At 45.8% G+C, this 22,710-nt stretch overlaps 2 protein-coding genes across 3 annotated transcripts in view; one reads left to right on the top strand and one right to left on the bottom strand.

Annotated features, from left to right (window-relative positions):
• Positions 1-6,722: 6,722 nt before the first annotated feature.
• Positions 6,723-21,510, bottom strand: RAB19 (RAB19, member RAS oncogene family). The gene is made up of 5 exons (XM_081534295.1): positions 21,373-21,510; positions 20,595-20,727; positions 17,957-18,169; positions 15,633-15,816; positions 6,723-8,377 (listed from the first exon to the last, which is right to left on the bottom strand). The coding sequence occupies exons 3-5, from the start codon at positions 18,155-18,157 to the stop codon at positions 8,109-8,111; spliced, it is 654 nt and encodes a 217-aa protein (XP_081390421.1). The 5' UTR covers positions 18,158-18,169; positions 20,595-20,727; positions 21,373-21,510; the 3' UTR covers positions 6,723-8,108.
• The window catches only part of SLC37A3 (solute carrier family 37 member 3), a 103,322-nt gene continuing 89,205 nt past the window's right edge, over positions 8,594-22,710 (top strand). Inside the window, exons 1-2 of one of the 2 annotated variants that reach the window (XM_081534287.1) lie at positions 8,594-8,971; positions 17,984-18,340. The gene's annotated coding sequence lies outside the window, so the exon portion shown is untranslated. Of the gene's footprint in view, positions 8,972-9,461; positions 9,648-17,983; positions 18,341-22,710 lie in introns of those variants that run through there. The other variant, XM_081534290.1, reaches the window with a different exon arrangement.

The raw sequence follows: 22,710 nt of genomic DNA, 5'->3' as shown, positions 1-22,710 counted from the left end.
GCTGCGGGCCTCAGACCTGGTATGTTCAGCAGGTGTTGTGGCCCATCCCATGCACAGCCAGGACACACATGCATTCTCTAGTCCAGCCTTCTCTTCTTCCAGTTGAGGATACTAAAGCCCCCACAGGGGAAGTGACTTGAAACTGAAAAGAAAGTGAAAGTCACTCAGTTGTGTCCGACTCTTTGTGACCCTCATGGACTATATAGTCTGTGGAATTCTCTAGGCCAGAATACTGGAGTGGGTAGCCTTTTCCTTCTCCAGGGGATCTTCCCAACCCCGGGGTCAAACCCAGGTCTCCTGCATTGCAGGCAGATTCTTCACCAGCTGAAGCCACAAGGGGAGCCCAAGAATACTGGAGTGGGTAGCCTATCCCTTCTCCAGCAGATCTTCCTGACCCAGGAATCAAACCGGGGTCTCCTGTATTGCAATTCAGTTCAGTCGCTCAGTCATGTCTGACTCTTTGCGACCCCATGGACTGCAGCATGCCAGGCCTCCCTGTCCATCACCAACTCCTGGAGCTTGCTCAAACTCATGTCCATTGAGTTGGTGATGCCATCCAACCATCTCATCCTCTGTCATCCCCTTCTTCTCCCATCTTCAATCTTTCCCAGCATCAGGGTCTTTTCCAATGAGTCAGTTCTTCCCCTCAGGTGGCCAAAGTATTGGAGTTTCAGCTTCAGCATCAGTCTTTCTAATGAATATTCAGGACTGATTTCCTTTAAGATTGACTGATTTGATCTCCTTGTAGTCCAAGGGACTCTTGAGTCTTCTCCAACACCACAGTTCAAAACACACCACATTGCAGGCAGATTCTTTACCAACTGAGCTGTCAGGGAACCACAGAAGTGACTTGCCAGGTTCATATTGTAAATGACGAGCAAAGGACTTAAATCTCTTGAGGGGCTACCTGAGTAATAGCAACATCTCTGCACATGTCAAAATGTTATGGAAAGTCAATGTACAAGATCATGTTGAGAGAGTCACTCTTTGTGGGATCCCAACTTTTCTGTAATGTAATTTTTTCTTCAGTGTGCAGTAGAAGAAAAAATTACTAAAAATGTTACACTGGAAAAAAATATGAACTTTTCTAAAGCCAGTGTTCCTCATCTCTTTTCCTTTTCCCAAGTGACAAATCCCTTTCTTAGTTTTTCCTCAGTAATATATAATCTTAGTAATTCTCTTAGGAAATTAAAAATGTTTCAGTGTTTTTATATGATATACAATGGTTAAACTTAAAAGGCAATACTAATGGCTGATAAAGATTATAAAATTTATTTAAAATGGAATTACTTTCTCCTTATGCCCTTTTGAGCTCATTTTAAGATTCTTTTTTACAGCTTTAGTGAGATGTAATTCATATACCACACAATTCACTTATTTAAATACACAGTTCAATGAATTTTGTTATAATACATTTTTTAAAAATTGTGGTAAAATAATAAATATAAAAAATATTAAGGGTATAATTCAGTGGCATTAATTACATTTACAGTGTTGTGTACCTATCATCAACAGTGAAATTCTTTACTTATGTTCAGATATACTAATTTTTTTCCCACTAAAATGATGTTCACTAAGTTATTTTTATTTACATTAAGACATTGCTGAATTTTAAAATAACCTATGTTTTGGTTTGGAGATATATAGACAATAAAATACTGACAGACAACTGCCACACACACACACAAGCTTTTATATGGAGAATGCCTATATTCTGTACCTTTGAAAAAATAACTGACTTGGTATTTCTACAAATGCTAATTTTATTTCTGTAATTGAAATTTCATTTCTAGAGTAGATGAGGTTTCAGGCTGTTATTTGTAATCAACTTTCTAAAAATTAACACAATTATTACACATTATTAAAATTATGTGTGGGTAATTTTTATTCCCAAATGAATGAAAAACTCATTGAATATAATTATCACTCTGTGATCTCTTTTAAATATTGGTCTTTTCAAGTTCTAGAGACATCTTTGATATACCATGTAAGAATAAGTAAATGAAAGTTGCAATGATAGTAAAAGCAACTTCTAATCAGGTGAAGAGCAATCTTTGAATGACTTTGCAGAATTATCACCTAGTCTGTGCTACTTCTTAACTTGGACTTTAATATCAGCATTCCTGGAGCTTCCAGTTTTTGGCAATTATTTTGGGGTATAAATTAAACAATGTATGGTTCAGAAGAAACTGTATGATGTCAAGAACACTTTAGCAGCTTCCCTTCTGCTAATGGTAAACCAACTAGTGAGTCATTTGTGAATTGTGAAATTTACACATGTTCATTCAGTAATTGATCACAAGCTCTTGAAAAGATTATACTGATATTGTTGCAAATGAAAGAAATTCAGCAGGCACCGTTATTGCCTTTGGTGATATGAATCCCCAGAACCTCTTGTCAGTCTCAGGGAGGTTTGCAAAACACCTGTGGGGAGCCCCGAGGCATGCTGCTGGGTGAGTTCTCCCTCTTCTCAATCTAAGCCTTGGGCTGTGATGGCTCGACATCAGGCTGGCAGAGGCCACTCTGGTTGGCCCTGGATCACAACCACGTCACCTTACATATGAGGGAACTCAGGTTTCTACATCATCCCTGTTCAAAAGGCAGAGCACTCAGCCTGGGCCAGGCGTATTTTAGCCGCAGCTCCTCCAGAACTCCCCTGAAGTTAGATAGGACTCACCCAGTGCCCACAACCTGCTACCCTTTCCCCACCCTGCCCCTTCCTCACTGCCTTCTCTCCCCTTCAGCTTCTTGTATAGGGAGAGCTGCACAAGTGTACTTTGAAGGATATGGAAACGTATGTATGAGAGTTTATCTTGCAGTGAGTGTAGTTGTGTGTTTGTGTGTGTGTGTGTGTGTGTAGAGGGTGATGAGGGGTTAATGTGATAGAGCCCAAATCCAATACTGATCATTGTCTGAGAAAGCATATAGCATAATTGTTGAGTGGGTCTCTGGAGCCAGATGGTTTGGGTTTGAATCCTGGCTCTGCCACTTACTAGCTGTGTGACTTTAATCTCTCCATGTCTCATGGCTTCATTTTTAAAATAGGAATTACAAATAATACCTACTTCAAAAGATAGCTGATAGGATACACTGAGTTATGGCTTCCTTGGCAGCTCAGTGGTAAAGAATCCAACTGCCAAGCAGGAGACGTGGGTTCGATTCCTGGGTTGGGAAGACCCCCCGGAGAAGGAAATGGCTACCCATCCCAGTATTCTTGCCTAGGAAATCCCATGGACAGAGAAGACTGGCAGGCTAGAGTCCATAGGGTTGCAAAAGAGCCAGACATGACTTATACAGTAAAAAACAACAAAGTATAAATAAAATCCTTGGGGACTTCCCTGGTAGTCCAGAGTTTAGGACTCTGCTTCCCCTGCAGGGGGTTCAGGGTTCCATCCCTGGTTGGGGAACTAAGATCGTACAAGCTGAGCTGCCAAAAAAAAAAAAGCAAAAAGTTTGGTACAGTGTCAGGCACACAGTAATTGCATAGTAATGTGTTTGCCATTATTATTACCATAGTAGTACTATTACTGTTACTATTACTATTACCTGGCTCTATTACTAGTAGACCTTTTTAGTAATAGAGTGGGGAAGAGATTTAGGAATAATCTATGAACAATAAATTTTTTAAAATTAATTTTATTTTTATTGGTTTTTGAAAAATTTTGGCCATGCCCTGCAGCGTGTGGGACCTTAGTTCCCCCACCAGGAGTCGAGCCTGTGCCCCCTGCAGTAGAAGCATGGAGTCTTAACCACTGGACTGTCAGGGAAGTCCCAACAGTGAATTTTTTTTTTTAATTTTTGTTTATTTATTTGGATGCGCCAGGTCTTACTTGTGGCAGGAGGGATCTAATTCCCAGACCAGGAGTCAAACCTGGGCCGCCTGCTTTGGGAGACCAGAGTCTTAGCCACTGGACCACCAGGGAAGTCCCCCAACAATGAAATATTAACTGAAAAATGTTCTTATAGAAGGAAACGTATTTGACACTGGGAGATGAGATAGAGGCATTCATAATCTCTTTGTTCTTTCAAAATGTCCCTTTGGAACTTAATTTCATATAACTCACTTGTTAACAACCATACAGTTTTGGGGAAGTGGAAAAAGCGCCAGCAGTCAGTCAACACAGAGCCTCCCCCCACATAGCTCTAAAGCAGAACCCATCTGGGTGAGCTTCTAGTGCCCTGCGAGCCTGTGCTGAGCTTCAGAAAAGCCTGCACCTCTTTCCAAACAAAGGCAATGCCAAAGAATGTTCAAACTACCTCACAATTGCACTCATCTCACACAGCTAGCAAAGTAATGCTCAAAGTCCTCCAAGCCAGGCTTCAGTATGTGAACCGTGAACTTCCAGATGTTCAAGCTGGATTTAGAAAAGGCAGAGGAACCAGAGATCAAATTGCCAACATCCGTTGGATCATCGAAAAAGCAAGAGAGTTCCAGAAAAACATCTACTTCTGCTTTATTGACTACGCCAAAGCCTTTGACAATGTGGATCACAACAAACTGTGGAAAATTCTTCAAGAGATGGGAATACCAGACCACCTTATCTGCCTCCTGAGAAATCTGTATACAGGTCAAGAAGCAACAGTTAGAACTGGACATGGAACAACAGACTGGTTCAAATCGGGGAAGGAGTACATCAAGTCTGTATATTGTCACCCTGCTTATTTAACTTATATGCAGAGTACATCATGAGGAATGCTGGGCTGGATGAAGCACGAGCTGGAATCAAGTTTGCCGGGAGAAATATCAATAACCTCAGATATGCAGATGACACCACCCTTATGGCAGGAAGCAAAGAAGAACTAAAGAGCCTCTTGATGAAAGTGAAAGAGGAGAGTGAAAAAGTTGGCTTAAAGCTCAATATTCAGAAAACTAAGATCATGGCATCCGGTCCCATCACTTCTTGGCAAATAGATGGGGAAACAATGGAAACAGTGGCAGACTTTAATTTTGGGGGCTCCAAAATCACTGCCGATGGTGACTGCAGCCGTGAAATTAAAAGATGCTTGCTCCTTGGAAGAAAAGCTATGACCAACCTAGACAACATATTAAAAAGCAGAGACATGACTTTGCCAACAGAGGTCCATCTAATCAAGCTATGGTTTTTCCAGTAGTCATGTATGGATGTGAGAGTTGGACTATAAAGAGAGCTGAACACCGAAGAACTGATACTTTTGAACTGTGGTGTTGGAGAAGACTCTTGAGAGTCCCTTGGACTGCAAGGAGATCCAACCAGTCCATCCTAAAGGAGATCAGTCCTGGGTGTTCATTGGAAGGACTGATGCTGAAGCTGGAGCTCCAATACTTTGGCCACCTGATGCAAAAAACTGACTCATTTGAAAAGACCCTGATGCTGGGAAAGATTGAAGGCAGGAGGAGAAGGGGATGACAGAGGATGAGATGGTTGGATAGCATCACCAACTCAATAGACATAAGTTTGAGTAAGCTCCGGGAGTTGGTGATGGACAGGGAAGCCTGGCATGCTGCAGTCCATGGGGTCGCAAAGAGTTGGACACGACTGAGCGACTGGACTGAACTGAAGTTTTCAGAGCAGGCCTCTGTGTGCCCTCAGCCAGGAAAGCTGCTCCATTTCCAACCCTTTTGTCCCAGCACCGTCATTTCAACAGAGCCCACACTGGCTAATTACAGGTTGCTGGTGTTCAGATGAACTTGTTCTCACATATATAAACCTGTTGGTAGGAGTATTTAATTCCAGATAACCCGCAGAGTGCATCATCCTAGAAGCTGATGAGGTTTTCGAGTGTTGGTTAAGACTGATGTACAGATAAATGAAGGAGGATTGGTGTGAGCTCTTCACCTCATAGCCTGCTCAGCCTCTTTCTTCTCTGCCCACTTTCCCCTGATCCACTCAATTTTCCTTCCCCTTGTTAATGACTGCCTGCTCACTGCCTTTTCTGAAAATTGCTCAGTGGTTTGGTATAGGTATATTGCTAAATCTGTCTTGTGAACTCTTGCTTCACATAACCCTTTCTTTCCTTTTTAAAATTTATTTTCGGCTGCAGTGGGTCTTTGTTGCTGTGTACAGGCTTCCTCTAGTTGTGTTGTGTGGGCTTCCATTGTGGTGGGTTTTCTGGTTGTGGTGGGTTTTCTGGTTGTGGAGTACTGCCGTGTGGCCTCAGTAGTTGTGGCCTCAGGATTCCTGAGCCATGTGGAATCCTCCCATACCAGAGACTGAACCCGTGTCCCCTGCATTGACAGGCAGATCTTTAACCACCAGACCACCAGGGAAGTCCAGCCCTTTCTTTAGAAGGAGAATATGTATGTTAAAAAGGTTAATCTGCTTTGATGCATTTGTTCCTTCTGGCTTATAATAGATTTCCTTCCTGTTTCCAAAAGGTAGGTTGTTTTGTTTCCACAATAAATACATATTGATGTGAACTAAGACGTAACTAATTCTCTGTCGGCTCACTCCCACACTCACCTACCCTTTGTATAGTAGTAGTTCTCAAGATTTAGTGTGGGGAGAATCACCTGGCAAGCTTGGTGAAGTATGGGTTTCTGAAAAGATTCTGATTCAGTGGGTCAGCCTTGGGTGTCAGGAATTGGAGACAGACATCCCCTGGACACTCTCAAAGGTGTGGTTGGGGAACCCCACTTAGAGAAGTGTTGCTCTGTTATACAGTCCAACAGCTAGATGGTGTGAGCTGCACATGTAATTTAAGATTTCTAGTTGTCACATTAAAAAAAAGTAAAAAGAAACGGCTGAAATGTTAATATATATTTTATTTAACCTAGAAAATCTAAACTATCATTTTAACATATAATCAATATAAAAATCATTAGGAAGATAGTTTACATTTTTTTTTTATACTAAGTCTTCAAAATCTGGTATATATGGGGTGAGAAGTGGGAGAAAAGTTCAAGAGGGCAGGGACATATACCTATGGCCAATTCATGTTGATGTATGGCAGAAACCAATACAATATTGTAAAGCAATTACCTTCCAATTAAAAATAAATTAACTAAAAATTTAGAAAAATCTGGTATACATTTTACATTCAGCTCATCTCAAATTCACCACATTTTAAGTGTTTGTTTAGTCGTCATACGTGGCTAGTGGCTGTTTGTTTAGAGCTGGTCTCAGCCTATGGATAGTGATGCTAAGGCTTGAAATGCCTGGGGACCCTCACCTGCACCCTGGAGAGCCCCCCATAGACATTTCCCCTTTTAGAGCTAGTTTTGTGGCTGGACTAGCCCTTGTAGTTCTTATTAGGATTGCAAGACACCCTCAGCAACAACCCCTGGGGAGCTTTGAAAAAATGAGGTTTATGACTTACAGGTTCCACAGGGTACATGGCTTGCCCCAGCCACACAGTGAGGTTAGTATTGGTTTGATACATGCCTATGAGCCAATTTAATCTCAATTCAGAACTAGTTTTTGATCCCGCAGAACTAATTTTTGATCCCGCAGGGTGTTTTAGAAAGAAATTGTGTGCATCTCCCACATCCTAGGAGTCTGGTCCAATCAGCCCAACTAGGATAAAGTGAAATCCAATTCTCTCTCCATCACATGGCTCCTGACCATTTGGCAAGACAGTATTTATGGTCTTCAGTTCAAAAGGCTTTGCTCCCCAAACTAAGACTCGAAGTGTGAATGTCAGGAAGCAAAAGTTAACAACATCTGGTCATCATGGCAGGCTTTTCCCCCACCCTCCTGTGCCCACACTGTTTTAAACCACTCTAGAATGTTCCAAACATCCTCTTCCCTCTTGATAATCCTCTCTTCTTTCCTTCACTACTCACTTCTCCAAGCAAGAGGCAAAGTTCAGTAGAAAACAGCCAGAATGTTGGGGAGACAGAAAAGGGAAAGATGAACAAAAGGGGAAAAAAAAGAACAAATCTTGTCCTGCCACCCCTGGGCCTCACATCCTAGGAAGAGTCAAGAGAAACAGGGGTGTCCTCTGTTGTCAGAATCAGCATTCCCTCCTCTGGTGTGAACTGAGGCAAAAGGGCGCCCTCCGACCCCCCACCCCAGGCAGGAAGGAGGAGGACCAGAGGCAAGTCTGTTTACTCAGCAGACTCGAGGCCAGCAGCTGCCCTTGGTTTCAGAGGTGGCCTCTGCCGGGTGCGACCTGCCTGGGGAACCTCCTCAGCAAGTGCACTGATTCTTCTCCCTGGGAGCCGGGGCCATGAGGACGGGAGTGGACTCCAGGGGGAGGCCGCCCGGGGCGCCCTCCCCGTACAAGGGCAGGCTGTGGCGGGCCATCAGCTCCCTGGCCATCAGCACGAAGACCTCGTCGATGTTCTTGGACTCCTTGGCAGATGTCTCCAGAACAGCCAGGAGGCCGTATTTCTCAGCCAGGATGCAGGCATCCTCAAAGAGAACGTGGCGTTTTTCCCACAGGTCACACTTGTTTCCTGGGAGTGAGAGAGAAGCAGATATTCCGGGGAGTAACTTCCTCTGGTTTTTTAAAAGGTGGACTTTAAAAAGAACATTTTAGTTTAGCAGATGCCAAAGAAAGTTAGGAGACAGAACATCCGCCTAACCTAGGAAAGGAAGAAAGTGAAAGTGAAGTCTCTCAGTCGTGTCCGACTCTTTGTGACCCCATGGAATGTAGCCTACCAGACTCCTCCATCCATTGATTTTCCAGGCAAGAGTGCTAGAATGGGTTGCCATCTCCAGGGGATCTTCCCGACTCAGGGATCGAACCCCTATCTCCTGCGTTTCAGGCAGGTGCTTTACCCTCTAAGCCACCAGGGCTCCTAAACCATTACACTGAGGGAGTAAGAAGAGTTAAGAAGTTAGAGAAACAGAGAAGAGGGGAAGGAGAAAAAGATATGAAGCAGGAGCCTCCAGGGGGAGAGCAGGGCGTCTTATGAATCATGTTCAGGAATTCGCGATGAGGTAGGACGCCAAGGGTTTTAAACGGAGACAGAGGAGCTGGCCTCCCTGTGACGGGCTGGAGCTGAAGGAACACGACAGCTAACGCACAACCGTCTCTTTGACTAGTGGTGAGTGGCTTCGAGGGCCTGGGGTAAACTTTTGAGAGAGAAAGACTCATTTGAAGAGCCGTGGAGATGGAATGGAAGCTATGGTGGAAAGGCAGGGACACTTCTGTGAGGGAACGACACTGCTGACTACCCCAGATTAAGGCGAGGAGGCCACTGACAGAAAACAACGGCAAGACCCCTCGTGTCAACCCTCGGGGTTGGATGCGTCACAAACGGGAACGCCGGGGACAATTCGAGATCATCTCTGGGGGCGTTTCTGGAACCAGTTAAGAAGTGAGGGCAGAGACGGTTGTTACAACAGACACACGAGGGAGTAAATGACCAAGAAACAGTTGTGAGATTCCCGGAAATCCCGCCACATCTTGGCATCTGTTGCCCTCCTCTGCCCCACCTGTTTCTGCAGAGGAGGGAGGAGGGGTGGAGGGCGGGGCCAGAGGGGCGGAGCCAGGAGGGCGGGGCCGTAGGGGGCTAGGCAGGAGGGTGGGGCCTAAGGGGCGGGGCCAGCAAGGGAGGCGAGGGCGGTGCAGAAGGGGACTGCCCAGGCAGGACGGCTTTGCAGGGCAGCTTTCGAGGTTCTTCTGCTCCAAGATATCCCGGGAAGCCTGCGAATTTAAAGGGTCCAGTCCACCTTCCAGGGGAAACCTCTAGTGAGATTAGAACTGCGTGGTTCCCCTCGGTGAGATGCATGGGATTTGCACCTTAGCTTCCTTCCCTGTGAGCTGCCGTTGGTGGCATTTCCTTCCCTGCCTGCTCAGCTCTGTCATGGCGGGGGGGGGGGGGGGGGAATCCTCGGAGCCTCTCATTCAGCAGGGCAGGACAGTTTCCCTGGGTTGAGGTCTCAATTCAGTTCAGTTCAGTCGCTCTGTCGTGTCCGACTCTTTGCAACCGCAGCACGCCAGGCTTCCCTGTCCATCACCAACTCCGGGAGTCTACCCAAAACCACGTCGATTGAGTCGGTGATGCCATCCAACCATCTCATCCTCTGTCGTCCCCTTCTTCTCCTGCCCTCATTCTTTCCCAGCATCAGGGTCGCTTCCCTGTCCATCACCAACTCCGGGAGTCTACCCAAAACCACGTCGATTGAGTCGGTGATGCCATCCAACCATCTCATCCTCTGTCGTCCCCTTCTTCTCCTGCCCTCATTCTTTCCCAGCATCAGGGTCTTTTCCAATGAGTCAGCTCTTCGCATCAGGTGGCCAAAGTATTGGAGTTTCAGCTTCAACATCAGTCCTTCCAATGAACACCCAGGACTGATCTCCCTTAGGATGGACTGGTTGGATCTCCTTGCAGTCCAAGGAACTCTCAAGAGTCTTTTCCAACACCACAGCTCAAAAGCATCAGTTCTTCAGTGCTCAGCTTTCTTTATAGTCCAAGTCTCACATCCATACATGACCACTGGAAAAACCATAGCCTCGACTAGACGGACCTTTGTTGACAAAGTGATGTCTCTGCTTTTTAATATGCTGTCTAGGTTGGTCATAACTTTCCTTCCAAGGAGTAAGCGTCTTTGAATTTCATGGCTGCAGTCACCATCTGCAGTGATTTTGAAGCCCAAAAAAATAAAGTCAGCCACTGTTTCCGCTGTTTCCCCATCTATTTGCCATGAAGTGATGGGACCGGATGTCATGATCTTAGTTTTCTGAATGTTGAGCTTTAAGCCAACTTTTTCACTCTCCTCTTTCACTTTCATCAAGAGGCTCTTTAGTTCTTCTTCACTTTCTGCCATAAGGGTGGTGTCATCTGCATATCTGAGGTTATTGATATTTCTCCCAGCAATCTTGATTCCAGCTTGTGCTTCCTCCAGCCCAGCGTTTCTCATGATGTACTCTGCATATAAGTTAAATAAGTAGGGTGACAATATACAGCCTTGACGTACTCCTTTTCCTATTTGGAACCAGTCTGTTGTTCCATGTCCAGTTCTAACTGTTGCTTCCTGATCTGCATACAGACTTCTCAAGAGACAGGTCAGGTGGTCTGGTATTCCCATCTCTTTCAGAATTTTCCACAGTTTATTCTGATCCACACAGTCGAAGGCTTTGGCATAGTCAATAAAGCAGAAATAGATGTTTTTCTGGAACTCTTGCTTTTTTGAGGTCTCAGCACTGTGGTAAGTGCTTTATGTGTTCCTTTGTTTAATCCTTTCAATTCAACCATACCTTTGAAGCAGGTGTTAGCTTTATAGATGAGGAAGTCAAAATTCAGAGAAAGGGATGAACCCAAGTTCAGACAGGCAAGACAGAGAGGGAGATTTGAACCCAAATCTGTTTGACTGCGAAGTTCAGGCACTAGAATGGATGAGACACTGCTTCAACCAGAGCTTCAGGGGGCCTTGGGTGACAGCCTGATCAACTGCTGGAAAGTGTTTGGAAAGGAACTGACCCCATGGAGGCTCTGGTTCAAACCCTGCCTCGCCTGTCATTAAGTACCTTGACCCAGTTACTTAGCGCCATATTCAACCTCCAGAGGCCTCGCTTTCCTCAGCTGGGAAACGAGGATGGTGGTCTCTGCTTCTTAGGGTGGTTGTGAGGGTTAAATGAAGGGACTCAGGAGTGGATTCAGAGTGGAGTTTAGTAAATGTCACCTGACACTACCTCTTCCTATCAACCCTCCTGATTCTCACACCTCAGGAGCAACTATCATGAAAGGCGTCCGAAACCTCGGCCCGTGTCCTCCCTGGTACTTCGAAGAAGTGGTTATTGAGGAAGAAATCTAGGTCTTTTGTGTGTGTGTGTGTGGGGGGGATCAGTGTTTATTTGTATAAACACAGAAGAAGTGCCTTTAGAAGTGTCCAGTATATCAGAAGTCAAATCAAAAAAGTTTCTGGTCCCAAAGGGGACCTTTGGCTGAGAAGTAAAAAGAGAGAAGAGATACTCTTCCCCAAAGAGACAAGTGGTCCTCTGTGTGGAGGCCACCTGGCCTCACTAATCGCTCTTTCCTGGTCTCAGGCATGTGGGGAAAGACACAGCCCCTCTGAAAAAAGGAGGGGACTAAATTTGAGGCCCGTTTTCTTTGGGTGGTTGTGGATTCGGGGGCTTTTGATCTGACGCAGCAGGAACGGATGAGCCCTGTTGAGGCTCTGGGAGTGAGTTTGATTCTTAAGTTACAAGAAGCAGAATGAGTTACGAAGCAGCATTCTCCTCAAGGCTGTGCATACAACAGGGGCTGGTGGTGGTTCTGTCAGTCAGTCATGTCAGACTCTCTGCGACCCCATGGACCACAGCACGCCAGGCTCCCCTGTCCTTCACTATCTCCCAGAGTTTACTCAGACTCACATCCATTGAGTCGACGATGCCATCCAACCATCTCATTCTCTGTCATCCCCTTCTCCTCCTGCCCTCAATATTTCCCAGCATCAGGGTCTTTTCCAATGAGTTGGCCCTTTGCATCAGGTGGCCAAAGCTAGACTATGACTTAAAGCAGCAAAGACAGGGGAAGAGTGGTTCTAGAATAACAAGCCCTTTCTGGAGTCTGGATGATAATAATAAATGGACTGAGTGTGCCAATGATGTGTCCCATCAGTGAAGGTCCAGGGTGAGCACCTTACCCCAGATCCACCTGCCTAGAGGCTGGCCAGCAACCTGGGCCTGGCTTTGATGTGAAAAGAAGGAATGGGACAATGGGGTTTCCTTTCTGAGGAATGTGAGCTAGAGTGTATGAGAGAACGAGGGATTTTGTGGCAGGATCGGTCTGGGGATGATGCCTGGAGGAATCCAAGAGGGAGGGCTCAGAGTGAGAGAGAGTGGCCAGCCCACACCACCCCACGTGTAAGAAGCAGTTCTGAGAGAGGAGATAGATGCACAGTAGTGGAGAAGGCTTCCCAGGTGGCTCAGTGGTAAAGAATCCCCCTGCCAAGACAGGAGACATGGGTTTGATCCCTGGGTCGGAAAGATCCCTTGGAGTAGGAAATGGCAACCCGCTCCAGTATTCTTGCCTGAAGAATTCCCTGGACAGAGGAGCCTGGTGGCCTGCAGTCCATGGGGTTGTAAAGAGTCGGACACAGCTGAGTGCACACAGTGGAGGAGGCTGGTTCTTAGAGCTCACCCTGAGAGGAGTGTCCCCAGCTTCCTGCTTGTGGAGGGTGGCCTGGCTCCGCTGTGGCTCCCGCTCTCAGTGAGCTTGGTTGCTTACTTTTCCTAGGTCCCAGGGACTTGTACCTTCACCATAAGCCCCCCTCAATTATTTATAAAACACAGATGAGCTGTTCCCTCAAACATAACTCTAGAAGCAAATCCCACCCTTTATGACACACTTACAATGTGCCAAGCACTGTCAAGCAATCCATATACTTTTTCTCACTAAATCTTTACAACCCCAGTGAATATTGATCAAATGTTATAGGTGAGGACACTAAGGTTCAGATGGTAACTTAGCACAGAGCTAGGATATGCTTGTCAATGGGTAGCTCTTTCCCAGTCCCACAGCAGCTGTCTAGACCTGTGCTCTGCAAACTTTAATTTGCACAAGGATCTCTCTAGGGTAGATTCAGATCTAGTAGGTCTGGGGTGAGGCCTGAGATAGGGCATTTCTAACAAACCCCAAAGTGATGCAGATGCTGTGGATTTTTACAGAAGTGAAAATATACTCTGTGATATCTTCATGATAAATACTTGTCATCATACACTTGTCCAAATCCATAGAAAGCACAACACCAAGAATGATTCATAATTTAAACTATGGACTTTAGATGATTATGATGTGTCCATGTAGGGTCATTCTTTGTAACAAATGTACCACACTGTTAGGGGACGTTGATTTGGTGTGGGGGCTTCCCTGGTAGCTCAGCTGGTAAAGAATCCTCCTGCAATGCAGGAGACCCCGGTTCGTTTCCTGAGTTGGGAAGATCCCCTGGAGAAGGGATAGGCTACCCACTCCAGTATTCATGGGGCTTCCCTGGTGGCTCTGATGGTGAAGAATCTGTCTGCAGTGCAGGAGACCTCGGTTCGATCCCTGGATTGGGAAGATCCCCTGGAGGAGGGCATGGCAACCCACTCCAGTATTCTTACCTGGAGAATACCCATGGACAGAGGAGCCTGGCGGACTACAGCCCATGGGGTCACAAAGAGTCAAGAGTCAGACACGACTGAGTGACTAGCACAGCACATGAATGTGTGGGTACAGGGGCTATATGGGAAATCTCTGTATCTTCCTCTCAGTTTTGCTAAGAACTTTAAACTGTTCTGAAAAAATAAGTCTTAATACAACAAACAAAAACCCGGTGATGATGATGTTGCTGGTCTGCAGACCACACTTTGAGTAGCGAGAACTAAATCAGGTTGCCAAAATTAAGCAGCCACCTGGCAGACAGTAGTGTCCCCAGGAGGGGTGGTGCGCTGATTGCAAAGCTAATACTGTAGGGAACTGAGAGTATGTTGTGCTCAGTCATGTCCGACTTGTTGCAACCCCATGGACTGTAGCCCACCAGGCTCCCCTGTCCATGGGATTTCCCAGGCAAGAATACTGGAGTGGATTGTCATTTCCTACACCAGGGGATCTTCTTGATTCAGGGATCGAACCCACATGTCTTGCATCTCCTGCGTTGGTAGGCCGATTCTTTACCACTGCGCCACCTGGGAAGTTACCCATTTCTGAATGCATAATGCTGCTGTTGCTGCTAAGTCGCTTCAGTCATGTCTGACTCTGTGCAACCCCATAGACGGCAGCCCACCAGGCTCCTCTGTCCATGGGATTCTCCAGGCAAGAGTACTGGAGTGGGGTGCCATCGCCTTCTCCGAATATACAATGCTGCTAAGCTGCTAAGTTGCTTCAGTCGTGTACGACTCTGTGCAACCCCATAGACGGCAGCCCACCAGGCTCCGCCGTCCCTGGGATTCTCCAGGCAAGAATATTGGAGTGGGGTGCCATTTCCTTCTCCAGTGCATGAAAGGGAAAAGTGAAAGTGAAGTTGCTCAGTCGTGTCCAACTCTTAGCGACCCCATGGACTGTAGCCTACCAGGCTCCTCCGTCCATGGGATTTTCCAGGCAAGAGTACTGGAGTGGGGTGCCACTGCCTTCTCCGGAATATACAATGGGACTGCACCTATTTAAAGTTGTGAGTTCACTTAGTGTAGTTGAAGTTGATGTTAATTTTGATGTTAACTTGCTATTAAGATTTGTTTAGGATCTTAGCAGGTGTGAGAAGTCATTCAAGAGTGTTGTCAGTCATAGTCATCTGAGTGGCTCCCTTGGGAATTAAGAGCCATCTGAAGCTGTGAAACTCACTCTACAGAGTATTTCCTGTATAGTCTGCAAATATGTGTGTTGAATTAGCCAGGGTGTGCCTTCATCTATATGTCTTGGGTTTTTGCAATGAGAAACTCTAGGGTGGAGTCTTGGAGTCTATATTCTTTTTTTTTTTTTTAGGCCTCACTGTGCAACATGTGGCATCTAGTTCCCCAACCAGGGAGTCAGTGAGTGTGCCCTGCATTGGGAGTGCAGAGTCTCAACCACTGGACCGCCAAGGAATCTGTATTCTTAACAAATTCACACCACCCCCACTATCATGCTCAAGTGAACCTGATCAGATTTTTCTGGCCCAGACGTTTTCTGAGGTCCTAGCCTCCACGTATGCTTTTATGACTTCCTGTTCCACTTTCATTGGAAACCCAGAAAAAGCTGAGCATGGGGGCGTAAAGGAAAGAGAAATGTCTTGAATTCCACATACCAATCAGCATGATGACCAAGTTCGCTGCTCCGTATTTCTCTATCTCGTGAATCCAGTGAGGAACAGACTCGAACGTGGACCGCCGTGTGAGGTCGTAGGCGATGATGGCCGCGTGGGCACTGCGGTAGTAGCTCTGGGTGATGGTCCGAAAACGCTCCTGGCCAGCGGTGTCCCACACCTGCATCTGCAGAAGGTCGGGCAAGGGGGTCTGCATGAGGAATTCCCATGTCTGATGCTCACCTTAGTTGTTTCCTGGGTCTCACTTCTAGAGATCCAGACTCACGAGGTCTGGGGTGGGGCCAAGAGTCTGCTTTTTTTCAGAGGCTCCCCAGAGTCATCTGGATGTGTTTGCAGGTTGAGAGTCATCACCTAAGGGACCCTTCAGCCTGAGAGGTGGATCCAGGGTCCTAGGGTATGGTGTTCTTTGCCTTTCCAGCACACACATCTCCTTATCTAGATTTTGAGGTTTATCTTTTGACCCTAGTAAAGGAGAGAGCATTGGCTGAACTGAAGGACCACTCAGCCGTCCATGTTTAGAAGTGTGCCCATAATTGTTTAGTCATGTACAACTCTGTGACCCCATGGACTGTAGCCAGACAGCTCCTCTGTCCATGGGATTTCCCAGGCAAGAATACTGGAGTCGGTTTCCATTTCCTCCTCTGGAGAATCTTCCTGACCCAAGGATCAAACCCAAGTTTCTTGCATCTCCTGCATTGGCAGGCAGATTCTTTACCACTGAGTCACCAGGGAAGCCCTTGTCTTCATAATACTACCTTCCAAATTAACAACCCAGGCTGTGGCACCAGTTTAGATTCCCTCCAACAGTGTTTGAGGGTATTTGTGTTTTCTTTTAGCTTTGAGAAAAACTTAATTTCATTTATTTATTTATTTTTAGCCATGTGGGGTCTTCACTGCTGCGCAGGTTTTCTCTAGTTGTGGTGAGTGGGGCTACTCTCTAGTTGCCATGTTTGGGTTTCTCCTTGAGTGGCTTCTCTTGTTCCAAAGCATGGGCTCTAGGGCACTTGGGCTTCGGTAGTTGTGGTTCCCGGGCTCTAGAGCACAGGCTCAATAATTATGGCACACCGACTTTGTTGCTCTGCGGCATATGGGATCCTCCGGGACCAGGGATTGAACCCACGTCTCCTGCATTGGCAGGCAGATTCTTTTCCACTGTGCCACCAGGGGAGCCCCAGTACCTGTTTTTTTCATACTCTCACATTATTTATAAAGTTTATTTTTTAAAGAAAGTTTTCAAACATATATAAAACTAGAGAGAATATAACAGTGAACCCTGACATAACCATATAATTATCAAGATTTTGCCACTCTTGCTGCATGGAGCCCTTTCTGTTGATTTATTTGAAATATAATTTTAAAGAGAATCCCAGACTTTGTGTCATTTCCTGCCTACTTACATATTTCCTTAATAAACAGGCATTGTCTTTCATAACCATAACACCATTATCACTGCTAATAAACTTTTCAATAACTCCTTAGTGTGATCTAATATTCAGACCATGTTAAATTTTCCTAATTGGTTCCAAAATGTCTTTCTACTATTGTGTTTAATAAGGATCCCAAGCAAAATCCATTTATTACATCATCACCAACACTTTTTGATCCTTTTTAATCAAATGGGTAAAAGGTATCTCACTGTTAATTTCATTGCTTTAATTATAAGTGACAGTGGGTACCTTTACTTCTTCACATAAATGTATGAGCCAGTTTGCATAAAAATTATGAAGTAGTAGGTTTGTCAAATCTGTGAATTGCCTACTTTTTGTGTTTGGTTGTTGGTCTTTTCTTTGATATTTATCAGAGCTTTGCTGCGTGGCATGCAGGATCCCAGTTCCCTGACCAGGGACTAAGCCCATGCCCCCTACAGTGGAAGCACGGAGTCCTAACCACTGGGCTGCCAGGGAATTCCCTTATCAGAGCTCTTTTCATGTCAAAGAAATTAGCCTTCTGTGAGTTCCATATTTGCAAATGTTTCTTTCCAGTTTGTCATTCAGCTTTTGACTTTGTTTATGGTATTTCTGATTGTGTAGAAATTTGACCTTTATATGATTATACAGAAGAGTATAAATTTGACCTTTAGATATAAGAGTTAGATGGAGCAATATTTTCCTTTATGGCTTGTGGGTTCTTAATTTCAAGCCTGATTTTCCCCTTCCTCAGTAAGAAAAATAAATACTCCCATGTGTGTTTTTCCTGGTATTTTTATGATTTCATATTTATATTTACATCTTTTATTCCTCAGGCCTGTGTTTCCGGGTTAGGGTCTGTGGGTTAAAGAGGCGGCTCCACCCCTGTGCCCCTCTGACCTTCACTTTCTTGCCGTCAATCTCCAGGGCACGCACAGTGAAGTCCACCCCAATCGTGTTCTGCTGTGCCTCCGTGTAGACCCCAGACTTGAAATGCTGCACGACACACGTCTTGCCCACATTGGAATCCCCGACGAGGATAATCTTGAACAAATAGTCAAAGTTCTCATCCACTGCCCTGGCTGAGCTGGAGAAGTGCATGGCTCTTGCCACCTAGGATCAAGGAAGAAAAGAAGGAATTCAGCCTATCTTTAATGAACAGCTACTGGTGGCCAGGAACTATTCTTGGCACTCAGGATTCAGATGGTACAAGACAGAGGGAGGTAACTACTTTCCTAGCACGGACATCCTTGTGGGAGGAGAAGGCCATTAATTACTGGTCAGGTAAGAGGGAGCTGCCTCCACAAACCCCACCTGTCCTAGGTGAGTTGATACTACTTTAGAAGTGACCTTGGAATGAAGGGGTTCTACGGTCTGGGCCCACTCTCAGATGGTAACATTGACTGGGACTTCCCTGGTGGTCCAGTGGTTAAGACTCTGCTCTTTCAGTGCTTCCACTGCAGGGGGCGAGGGTTTGATCCCTGGTCTGGGAACTAAGATCCCACACACCTTGTGGTCTGGCTCGGCAGGTGTGTTTTACCTGCCACTTATCAGGTGGATTGACTGATTCCTGAAGGAAATCAACTCTGAATATTCATCGGAAAGACCGATGCTGAAGCTGAAGCTCCAATACTTTGGTCACCTGATGCAAATGGGAAAAGACCCTGATGCTGGGAAAGATTGAGGGCAGGAGGAGAAGGGGGCGACAGAGGATGAGACGGTTGGATGGCATCACCGACTCAATGGACATGAGTTTGAGCAAACTCTGGGAGACAGTGAAGAACACTGCAGACCCTTGCTGCAGTCCGTGGGTCGTAAAGAGTTGGACACGACTGAGCAGCTGAACAACATCAGTTGTGGAAGATGGGCCTAGCTGTCAGCCTATCTCTGTGTCACACGGGAGGAAGACAAACTGCTAGAAGCCTGAATGGCCAGGCAACCAGCAACAAACACCAAGGACGCTTGACAGAGAAGTCAGTTTCAGAAAGGCTTTTCTTGTGTGGGAAATTATGATTTTGAAAATACTCAAAATGAAAACTGTGGGGAATTCCCTGGCGGTCCAGTGGTCAGGACTTTGCACTTTCACTGCCCAGGGCCTTGGGTTCCATCCTTGTTCTGGGAACCAGAATCCCACAAGCTGTGCAGCGTGGCCAAACAAAACAAACAAACAAAAAAAACCCAGTGGTTCGAATCTTTGTGCCATATTCTGCCACAGGCTGGAAAAAAAAGTTTCTTACAACAGTGTCTCCCCAACTGACTATCAGAATTACCTGGGAAGGTAATTAAATAATTAAATATACAGGGACCTCCCTGTGGCTCAGTGGTAAAGAATCTGCCTGCCGACACCGGAGACACAAATTTGATCTCTGGTCCTAGAGGATCCCACATACCTTGAGCAACTAAGCTCATGTGCCGTAACTACTGAAGCCCGTGTGCCTAGAGCCCGTGCTCCACAACAAGAGAAGCCACTGCAATGAAAAGCCCGAGCGCCGCAACTAGAAAATAGCCCCCACTTACTGCAACTAAAGAAGGCCTGCATGCAGCAACAAAGACCCAGCACAACCAAAAGTAAATAAATAATAAAAGAAAAATTTTTTAAATATATATACATATATATTTTCCACAGCCCATCTTAGATCTGCTAAATAGATGTAAAAACATGCACACACTCCCAAGTGATTTTGATAAGCAGCCAGGTTTGGGAAGCATCGACCAGCACAGTCAATCACCTGAAACTTTATTCTCACCCTCAGCATCTCTGCTTAAATATCCACCTACACTTCAACTTCTTAGATCACAAGGAGCTCACTACCTCCTGACAAAAATCAATTTTATATGAACAGAGCTCTTACATAGGGTTGAAATCTACGTCCCTGAGGTTTTTACCCGTGGACCCTCGTGCTACACCAGGATTCTTACTCCACACGACAGCCCAGCAGACTTTTGGAGCAGCAAGCAGTTCCCCTTGAAGCAGATATCCCAGACCCTTTGACTATTCTTCAGTTGTGTTGCGTCTCCTCGTCCAATGTCTCATAAAACTACATGAAAGCTTATCCCATTTGATAACTAAATTTGATGTGCTCCAAATTATCCCTGTCTATGACATCCTTCTTCATTTCTCCCAGTTTTATTTTCTGGTCTTCTGATAAATCATAGAACATGACAAGTCTGTATCATCACATGAATTAAAATCTGTACTTAAAAACCCTAAGCTTTAAATGAATGAAGGAGGATCCCACACCTCTCTTGGATGTCTCTGAAGCTACTGTGGCTGCATGATCCAGCAAACAAGAGAAACAGCCAAACCACTTTTTCCCCCTCTGACTTTTCAAATAAAGAAAGCCATTCTACTTCCGGTGTCTAACCACTGTCATGTGCGCTGAAATCTTACTTCTTCCCCTCGACCCCGGCCGCCTCCCCCAGTAAGTCCTCAGGGTTTCCGCAAAAGCCCCCTTCACACGCCACCGTGCAAGGAGAAATGAGCCATGTCCACCCCCCTCCAAAACCCTCCATCCTGCAACCTACACCTCTTGCTTACCTGTTGCTCACGTCTGCCAGCAGGTGTTTGCTCTTTCTCCTGGTTTTCCCTTTGGCCCTCCGTGCCCCTTCTTCCTCCGGCCTCGAGGTGTGGTGGGAACTGTAGTTCTGTCCCCAGGTGTCAGGTTTAGTGGCTCGAGAAAGCGAAAGGAAAATGTAAACCCTCCCTCCGCCTCCCCCTCCCCCGCCATCCGGAGGAGCTGCAACTGGGTACAAAGCGCGGGGTGAGGTCCTAGCCACACCCGCCATGCTAAGTCAAGTTTCTTCTGAGCGTGAAGCATCCCATGTCGTCCATCAAAGCCCGAACGAAAAGAACTAGCCAGCTTTTATCAGCCAACACCTACTGAGCCACCCTGTTTCTTTTTTTCCGCTGGCCTTCTCTTGGGCGGCCCCAACCCCCATTTTTTCCTGGTGTCACCTGTTTGCCTGGCGTGAGGCTGGCTAGCTGAAGGACAAGTTAAAGGGGGCTACAGATCTGGGTTTTGAGTCATTTAATTGTTTTGTGGGCTTGAATAACCTTTGCTGAGGAGTCACTGAGCGAAAGGAGGGGATCCAAAGAGAAGATTAAAACACTAAATTGGGAAGATCCCCTGGAGAAGGAAATGGCAACCCTTTCCAGTATTCTTGCTTGGAAAATCCCATGGACAGGGGAGCCAGCCAGGCTACAGTCCGTAGGTCTCAAGAGTCAGACACGACTTTTCTTTCTTTCAAAGCTGAAAAAAATGTTTCCTTCCCCCCTCAAAATCTACCCCAAGACAAAGATAAATTTCTAGGAAGACCTGGTATCCATCAGTCCCCGATGGTGGCCATGGAAGCATCAAGCTGAGTTGAATTTTCCTTTTTGACTTTCCCCCCACAGAGTCTGGAAGAGTCTCTGCTTCTCCTAGCTTGAGCTTCTCCTAGCTCATCTCCACTACGTAGAATGTGCCGAGTAGGCAGTTAAGCTATAAGCACCACATGCAAAACAAAAACATCTGGATTGATAAAATATGAAACTTGTGTAGTGTTTTCAAACTGTGGGCTGAGACTCGTTATGAGTCATGAAGTCAATTTCAGTGGGTCGTAACCAGCATTTTTACAGAAGAGATGAGGAAAACATTCAGAATGCATTCCTGTTTTCATGAACTGTTTGTGTCAGTTGTGAACAGGGAGGTGTGTGCTGGGGGGGATGTAAGATGTACTTCTTACTGTGTGTAGAGGCCCAGCACTGAGATGGAGGACAGTTTATTCACCACACAACAGCATTTCTTTAGAGAAACTGTAAATGATGATTTATCTTATCCGAAATTCCATTTACACATCACTTGTAGGAACCTCTCTTTTTTTAAATTTAAACAAAAAATTTTGATTAGAGTATAATTGCTTTACAATGTTGTTAGTTTCTGCTGTACAACAATAATGTGAATCAGTCCGCCCTTCTTATATTCCCAGGAGGGCTTCCCAGGTAGCACAGTCGTAAAGAATCCACCTGCCAATGCAGGAGACACAGCAGACTCGGATTTGATCCCTGGGTCGGGAAGACCCCCTGGAGGAGGAAATGGCAACCCACTCCAGCATTCTTGCCTGAAAAAAATCCCACAGACAGAGGAGCCTAGAGAGCTATGGTACATGGGGTCACAAAGAGTCAGACATGACTGAGCGAGTGAGTACACACGTATCCTCAGGAACCTCTCAGGGAGGATAAACCCAATGTTGGCGGGTAGAGCAAGAAAACAAACAAAAAACACTGCCAAATATTCCTGCTGCAGATCGTGTTTTGAAAGCCATGGTCATGTATACGGGGCTTGAAAATGAAATATGAGTCAAGATCCATGACAAATGTATGGGCAGGGGCAGGAAATAGAACCCGTGAGATGTGTCAATGAGGTTAGGTGTACAAATGTTTTCTTCTTCTGGTAATGATTACTGATAAGGGCAAATAACAACAACAAAACCCAGCTGACTCAGACTTCCCACTTGGGAGGGTGTCTAGAAGGAGAAATCAAATGGTAAAATGCCTGGATGGTTATGGACATAAGGAGAAATGCTGCTTTTCCCTACCCCAACCCTGTTCACCAGTGTTGACTATAAGTGCAAAGAGCTGAGCTTGGGTTACGGGGGAGATGCATTTTGACATG

Source organism: Giraffa tippelskirchi, chromosome 10 (assembly GCF_054371585.1).
Source record: "Giraffa tippelskirchi isolate mGirTip1 chromosome 10, T2T-mGirTip1v1.2.pri, whole genome shotgun sequence".
In the NCBI taxonomy this organism is placed as follows: domain Eukaryota; kingdom Metazoa; phylum Chordata; class Mammalia; order Artiodactyla; family Giraffidae; genus Giraffa; species Giraffa tippelskirchi.
The sequence above is the reverse complement of the archived record's forward strand: the minus strand, read 5'-3'. Positions and strand labels throughout refer to the sequence as shown.

Excerpts from the sequence above, each read along its gene's own strand:
- RAB19 (XM_081534295.1), bottom strand. The coding sequence starts at position 18,157 with ATGCACTTCTCCAGCTCAGCCAGGGCAGTGGATGAGAACTTTGACTAT. Across the intron at positions 15,817-17,956 it reads TTGACGGCAAGAAAGTGAAG|ATGCAGGTGTGGGACACCGC; the intron begins GTCAGAGGGGCA and ends GACCTTCTGCAG. Across the intron at positions 8,378-15,632 it reads CTTGGTCATCATGCTGATTG|GAAACAAGTGTGACCTGTGG; the intron begins GTATGTGGAATT and ends TCTCACTCCCAG.